Source organism: Carassius carassius, chromosome 5, assembly GCF_963082965.1.
Source record: "Carassius carassius chromosome 5, fCarCar2.1, whole genome shotgun sequence".
In the NCBI taxonomy this organism is placed as follows: domain Eukaryota; kingdom Metazoa; phylum Chordata; class Actinopteri; order Cypriniformes; family Cyprinidae; genus Carassius; species Carassius carassius.
This window is the reverse complement of record NC_081759.1, coordinates 29,310,858-29,319,101: the sequence shown is the minus strand read 5'-3', so window position 1 is coordinate 29,319,101 and position 8,244 is coordinate 29,310,858. Positions and strand designations below refer to the sequence as shown.

Sequence of the window (8,244 nt, the reverse complement as noted above, 5' to 3'; positions counted from 1 at the left end):
GTCAACCTCACTGGGAGGAATGTTATTAATAGATCAGTAAGATGCACACAATACCACAGGTGTCTGACCGCATCAAGTCAAATCTGATAAACAAGATGGCTGTCTGTTCTTTTTCACCTTATTGTTATGGTACAGACAAACGTCAAAGGAAGTGTATGCCTTACAGCTGTTAAGAGTGCCGCAAACCAAATGTGTAAGCTAAGCTGCAAAAAGCCTGCAGCAAAAGACAGTCAGTCTCTGAATAAGATCCCACTACAGCAGTGCTGATCCATAAAACTACATAAAACTATTCACAGCTTTTGCTGATAAACATGTACAGAGAAAGCCACTGTTAATGGTAAAATTGGAGTTAACATTTGTTAATGCACTGCAAAATAAAAATATGAATTTTTCCAGTAAAATATCAGAATATTTAGGATTTATTTAGGCATCAATCTCACTAAAATCTCTTAGATTTCTCTGAAACTACGATTACATGTATTGTCATTTTGCGTTCAGATCGATCTTTTTAAGAGATGCTTAGATATTTGTACTGGAAAACAAGACAAAGTTACTGTGCAAGAAAATGATTTTGTGGCAGTGTGATACCGTGACTGATCCACTTTAATAAGCTGACTGGAAGGGTCAGTGCACCCGTGTGCATTTCTATGGGTAAAAAAAACAAAGCCATGAATTTCAAAAAGTGCTCTTCTAAGGTCAATCCTAAATACCTGAACTGCCTTAAACAGCTCAGACAAACACACATATATAATTAGTTTAGTTGCACAAGCTGTTGCTGGTTTAGTTTTGTTAAAGTAGTTTGCTGGTGCTTGCCCTGTGTCTGATGGTGTTTATGTATATGTATGTATATTGTGTGCTAGAAGTATGACCAGTGGGTCAGTCAGTAAGAGTGAGTGTATGTGTGTGTGACTGTGTGTGTGTGTGTGTGTGTGTGTGTGTGTGTGTGTGTGTGTGTGTGTGTGTGTGTGTGTGTGTGTATTTAGGCATTTCTTGAGTAATAACTCTCTCTCTCCTCTTTTCCTCCTTTATGAACTATGTCATCGAATAATTGACCTGGTTCCATCGCAGCATTTATAAAAATGAAACAAAACAAAAATACCATCATCCCCTTGTGAAACAGGGAGGATAAAGTGTGTGTCAGCGTGTGTGTATGTGAAAGGACTTGTATGTCTTTTTGCTGCTTTAGGCTGACCTTTTAAAACCCGTTGTACAGGGAGTCTCCTTAATCAAAAACCAACCGAAGCGGGGGAAAAAAAGTCAAATAAAAAGAGAAAACCACGAGACCGGCAACATTTTACTTACAAAATGTCTTTTTCCAAAAAAGACTATTTACAAAAACTTTTGCATTTTCAAAAATCCTAATTATATTTTTTAATTAACAGGGTCTCTAATAAAATGGAACTTTATATCAATATTTTTTCCCAACATACATTATTTACATACTCTCAGGCCTTAGAAACTAAATTAAGAAGAAACAACAACAAAAAACAACAGCAATAAACCCTAATCAAAATATAATTTTAAAAATCTATTTTACGAGAAAGCTACAGAGAAATATTGGGCTTTCTTCTGATTGGCTGCGCTGGAGGCCAGATGCAAATGCTGCTAATTTGAAATTAGCATAGGCGTAACACCTGCCACCACCGTTTGCTGTTTCTCATTTCACGTGCAGTCCATATAAAAATAGATCTAGCACTAGATTTTCCAGGATGATGTGGTGAGCTTGTTTTGATTCTCTGATTTGTGGATGTTCTTTTTTTCCTGTGCGTGTTTGTATGCAAACAGGGATAATGTTTGTGCATATCTTAGAGGAGGGAGAGGTGAAGGCATAATTTCACATGTTCTGTATGTCGATGGATTTTTGGCTTCTGCATGGGACTCTACATACATATGATCATACTGTTAAGAGTCCATGTCTACATCCAAACAGACCACAAAAAAAGACATGTTAGTGGACTAAATTATGCCAAAAGAAACGCATTAGCATGTCTGTGACTGAAAAGAGGTCATAGGCTCATGGTGTAGAGGCAAATCCCTAAAGATGCTTTTGACCTACAAACCTTTGGGAGATAGAATAAGAATTATGACAAGATACAAGTATTATTCAGCACTTCCCGCATCACTGACAACAGACAGCAAATAACTGCTTGTGTTCGGCTGAGAGGAGAGAGAATTTCAACTGAAACAGTTCTCAAATGAACAAAAAGCAGACCAGGAGTTCAGGAAGGCCTGACACTGGTGTATACATGTTAAATTCCCTATTTCACTCACTCGCTTTTCCACCGAGAAGCTGTTTGTTACTGACCCGTGAACACTGAAGTGTGTTTGAGTGTGTGTTTTTGTTCTATTGCCTCTACAGCATAGAGTAAAATGAATGGGTGTCTGGAGAGACGTAAGGAAATGAGAGGACATATTGAGTTTGTGAGGAAGCGAGCGGCATTCATGACAGTTTAAGACATTTTCTTTGAACGAGACACTGTGAAAGCTGCAAGATAATGATGAAAACAAAACACTGTGATGGACTGAGAGGTGAAAAACAGACAACAAAACTAAGTGAATAGTTGCAACGGTACAAAAAAAATGAGAAAAAAACACAAATGAGAGCTTCCTGCTTTCTGATGTCACTTTAGCGTCCCTCTGTGATTGGTTGTCGGCTGTTCTTCAGCAGTGAAGTCCGTGCCTGAGTGCCACACAATTTGGGGAGGTTTTCTGCCGTTTCACACACATCGAGAGCGACCGGCACGCACACGTACACACAGTGTAGTGTTCGGAAAACGGACGGAGGGAAGGAAATCTGAGAGGAATATCATCCACATAGTCTTTTTCAATCCTCTTTTCCACTCCTCCCTCTCTATCCTCTTGCACACGGAGCAAACGGGGTTAGGTAATGAAAAAAAGATTCAGGATACCTTACAAAAACGAGTTCTTACTGCGGTTGCTTCCCTCGCATTCTCTCAGACTTTGTAGTAGATATTGGCGGGGCTCTGGGGTGGCATTTCCTGCACTATGTAGACGGGGTGCCCATAGTCTCCGCTGACTTTTTCATAGTGAGGACAGTAGTTATTCTCTGTTGTCCGCAGGGGGATGATGATGTCACTCGGTTCTGAGCCGGCCTGGGCGGCTCCTTTGGGTGTGGCCAGAGTGCTGAGTGACAGGGCTGTCCCGCCCCTGGGCTGTGAGTGCTTGCGGGTTCTCTTGCGAAGCTTGAGGAGCAAGACGATGAGGAGGATGATGATGAGGAGGAAGATGACACAGCCAGCTCCGATGGCAGCGAAGAGGGCCGGTTTGGAGCCGAAAATTCCCTCCACTGACCCGGGGCTGTTACCCTGGTTTCTTGTGTCTGAAAGGGAAAAGAAGAACGACATTATGAGTGACGCACACCCATTGTTAACTATCAGTAAGAATGATGTCAGCAACACACAGTTTTTATCAGTGTTTAGAGTCACTCTCTGTTGTCTGAGGCAAAGATAACCAAGGATGGCTGTAGAAACAAACTTCTGCGTTTGTTAGCATTGGCACGGAGCTACTTTAAAGTAAATAAATCCTATGCTGTATTTATTGTTGCCTTGCCAGCTGAAACAGCTACCGATGACTATGCATTACGAATACTCATTTTTCCTTGACAATAAAATCCATGTTGTCAAGTATATTTATCGGCAGTACGAAGATAAACAACACACACCCAGACTGGAATAATCCTTTCAAATGGTAGTCCAGCAATGAACAATACAGTTGTTGTGGTGACTGTGTATTTCAATGGCATACACAAAATATAAGCAGCATAACTTTTGTAGTTTAATAGTAGTCATGATAGTCAACTAATCATCAAATAGTTGATTAGCGAGGTTTACTATCTACACTACTTTTATATATTTTTTTGTATTTGTTTTTTTGTGTGTAGACAAATGTAATTTACTCCTGTGATGGCAAGCTGAATTTTCAGCAGCCTTTTCTCCAGTCTTTAGTGTCTCATGTTCCCTCAGAAATCATGCTGATATACTGAATTGGTTCTCAAGAAACAGTGAATGTTGAAGAGTTGTTCTGCTTAATATTTTTGTGAAAGCAATTAGAAAAATGTCTGACCCCAAACTTTGGAACAGTAGTGTAGTTTGTATTTCAACATTTCACTTTTGATGCATGTATTTCAATGGTAGTGCTTCACTTTCACAGCTTGCATGTTATATCAATCTAAAAAATAGTTTGTTTAGCTTTAAATTCATTGTCTTAAACCAGCGCCGTACACATTTTTGTGTTGCGTTTTCCATCATGAGTGTTGTTTTTATAACAGTCTGTATTTAATTAAAATAAAGTCCTAATAAATAGAAGTAGCAACAGATATTCAACATACAGTACATCCAAGTAAAAAAAAATGTTTAAAAAAAGAAAAAATACTGAGTGAGGGTTCTATCCAACTGTTGATTGGATGACTGCAAGCTTGAGGTCGACTGTATGAAAGTGGCGGGGCATAAGTGGACTAAATAACTGAAGAATGTCCAAATGGAATCATGTGATCCTGAACTGAGCTTAATTATACCAATTAGTTGACGAGTCATTCATATAACAGGCCAACTAACCCGGTTTTGAGAAGATACAAAAGCAGTTAATGTCAGAGTGTAATGTGTCCTCTCATAGCAGAAGAATCTGACCTCAAGAATCTGTGCGGTGTGATCACTGCAGCACGAGTCGCTCTGTTCTTTCCTAATGATTCTGTCTCTGTTTCTCTCTCTCCTAATGAAGTTTAGACCTCCCGTAGGTTAATGGCTGCTGGGACGTGATAAAGACATGCTACATTAACTCCTGTCTCTCTCTTGAACACACGCAGCTGCCTGAGGGAGGCAGTAGCTCTGCATAGCTGCATTTCATATTAGTGAATTTTACTGTGGCAGATCTTGACTGCTGAACTCCGATCAGTTTGTCCTCATAATATCTAATGTCATTTATAGGAAAACACCATCATTATCCCAAACCAGCTGGTGTAAACACAGATGATTTGTGTTTCCTCACCACTGCCGGGCATTATAGCTCCATTTCTATCTGGGTCTTTGCCTCGTTCTGTCTTGCGGGAAGGGCTGGTTGTGGGGTCCTTGATCTCGTTGTCCCGGTCCTGGTCTGGGAGGTCTGTTAAATCTGGATCGGGTGCATTTGGATCTGGAACATACAATCACATACATAACTAATTAGAAACAAAACATTCATGGAAATTTATTTCAGTACAGCATATGTTTGAATGTATTCGTTTAGATTTTGGTGTCAGGATCCTTTTATGTCTAGCTTCTTGTTTCTGCTTGTGAGTCAGAGTACAAAATCTAAGGGCAGAAAAAGTGTATTCTGTGTATAAATATGATGTGTGGGCTGTATGAAGTCATGCTAACTTGGATAATGTTTAACTAAAATCTAATTGGTGGTTAATGAGTCAGCTGACTTAATCATCCACCAAATGGGGCTTAAATGACTTTACCTTTGGACATGCTGAAGATAAAAAAGGTATGTGTGTGTGTGTAACTCACCTTGGCCCACTTTCATGATGATCTTCATGGATCTCGTGCTACAAACCCCACCTTCTCTGTTTTCCAACCCTTCCTGTGTTCCATTAGAAGTTGCTGGAGAAAGAGAGAGAGAGGGGGGCTTGGTGATTGTCTTGGCGAATTAGGTTTAGATTTATAGGACTTTTGATTGGAATTCTTGCTGCAAACCAAAGCAGGAAAAGGAAACCCTAATTTACCTCTATAAATCAGACGCAAAACACAAGCACATGCATACACACTTATCCACACAGTCTCTGGCTAAGGAAATGCTCATTCAGCCCTTAAATCAGACATTGCAACCTAATATTACCTTTGAAACATCCAAAAACAAACTAACGTTTGTGTGTCTGTCTCAGAATATGGACAAGATGAAAAAAGCTCCAGTGTATTCTCCTGTTACTAGTCCCTATGATAGTAATCTGATCCCATGGGAACGCACAAACACACACCGCCATGCAGTAAGAAAAGCCATGTGTATGAATTTTCTTGCGTAGGCCTCGAAGCCCCAGTGTTTCCTACAGAATGATCCCTGTGAGTTTGAGAGATCGGCGACACAAACCATGTACCATGTTGCATCTCTGCTGTGTCCGAGAAAGACATAAGTGTGAAAAAATGAGCTTGCTTTGAATAGGTGACACACACATATATATGTATGCAAAACTCACAAACACACACTCCCTCTATGTAGTTAAATAAACCGATATTGTCACAGCGGGTGATCCAACTTCATCCAATTTAACTCCCAATTACACTCGCACAAGTTCACACACAAACCCACACACATTACTAGTTTCCATTAGTTTGTGCTCATTAAGAGGTGTGATTGAGAAGTGTCGAGAGTGCATGTGTGTATGTGTAAGCACTAATGAGGATGAACTATAGAACAGGTAAGATAAGAAAATATGCTTGTTCTTGCAACTGACTCCCTCATTAAACTTTTAAAGGAATGGTTCAACCAAAAATGAAAATTCTGTCATTAACTACTCACCCTCATGTCGTTCCAAACCAGTAAGACTTTTATTCATCTTCGGAACACAAAATAAGATATTTCTGATGAAATCCAAGAGCTTTATGGCATGTCATAGATAGACAGCAACGCAACTGAAATGTTTTATGGCCCAGATATCATCGTTAAAATAGTCCATGTGACATCAGCAGTTCAACTGAAGAAACAAGAATAGCTTAAATTTCTTCTCATCTGGGTGAGTCTTCACCGCATGCACAAAGCCTTGTTTACAAGCAGAGGAATGCACAAGCATGCATCGTGGTACTCTCATGAATGGCAGCAGACACTGACACAGACAAAAAGAAAATCACTGAATAAAGTATTTTCTTTGCGCACAAAAGGTTTTCTCCAAGCTTCAGAACATTACGGTTTAACCACTGATGTCACATGGACTATTTTAACGATGTCCTTACTATCTTTCTGGACCATATAATGTTTCAATTGTGTTGCAGTCTATGCAGGGTCAGAAAGCTCTCTGATTTCATCAAAAATAACTTAATTTGTGTTCCGAGGATGAACCAACGTCTTACAGGTTTGGAACGACATGAGGGTGAGTAATTAATGACAGAATTTTCATTTTTGGATGAACTATCCCTCTAATCATTGTTTAGTTATGTCTGATTTGAATTTAATCATTAACTATTAATTCAAGATTTTTCATAACAGAGTTTTGTAGATGTTGGAACTATTATCAGTACAATGTTTGACAAAAAAAAATGTATATAGGCAAGGCTACTCTTAAGAAACAGTGTGACATTTATATGGAGCAATTACAATAATGATAACTTCAATGACAGCTTCAATATGACAGATTCTGTAATTTGGCAGCTAAAAAAGTCATTTTGCTCTGAAATATTTCAAGATTCCCCAAAAATATTTTGCTCCCTTGTTATTTTATTTTTTTGTCTGGAGCCCAGCAAAAATTCAACACTGGCTTTCCCTTTCATTTCAATATTACCATCACTTGAAGAGGAAGGTCTTGGCTTTCTTCTAATTATCACTGCTTTGACCAGTATCGGAAACTTTATAGCAGCAATATGGATGTGTGCTCAGAAAGAGCCGCGAGAGACTCCAGTGAGGGAGAAAGGCCAGGGGAGGGCACCGTGCTTGTGAATGGCCCTTTGTGGGCGTGTATGGGGGAGGGGTGATGTGTGTGGTTGCTAGGAGCTGCTATGATGTCATGCAGATTGAGATGTATGGCAGTAGGCAGAGTGCCAGTCTCCTTACGGTAGCACCATGCCAACCTGTCACCGTTCCAACCACGGAATAGCATCACACGGTGCTGCTGTCCACACGCACAAACACACACACACACCCCATCCTGACTCCAGGCTAAAACACAACACACATTCCAGACAGGCAGGGTAATCCCACCCTGTGTACTGTTCTGTCACTACATCATTTCGGTCTTAATAGTTAATAATTTGCTGCATGGATGTTATTAGACTATTAATTTCTAGTCAAACTCATGTCAAACTGAATTCCAAGAAGAGTAAAATAATTACAGAGAACAAAGCAGTTTTTTTTTTTAAAGAATATAGCGTAAACACACAAATACACAAATCTCCAAGGACCACGCAGGGAGATTAACATGATTTCGATTTAAAAACAAGGTGTAAACACACATTAGAAAAAAAAAAAAAAACGTGAAGGGGCTAGGGATTTACCATCTGCCTCTATGTGTGTGTGTGTGTGTGTGTGTGTGTGTGTGTG

The 8,244-nt window shown here is 39.6% G+C and overlaps 1 protein-coding gene across 1 annotated transcript in view; it reads right to left on the bottom strand.

Annotated features, from left to right (window-relative positions):
- The window catches only part of LOC132141202 (ephrin-B1-like), a 35,202-nt gene that overhangs the window by 623 nt on the left and 26,335 nt on the right, over positions 1–8,244 (bottom strand). The window contains 3 exon segments of the mRNA XM_059550515.1: positions 1–3,340; positions 5,005–5,148; positions 5,508–5,600. The exon segment at positions 1–3,340 is cut by the window's left edge and continues 623 nt beyond it. Coding sequence (XP_059406498.1) covers positions 2,955–3,340; positions 5,005–5,148; positions 5,508–5,600 — 623 coding nt within the window. The 3' untranslated portion in view covers positions 1–2,954.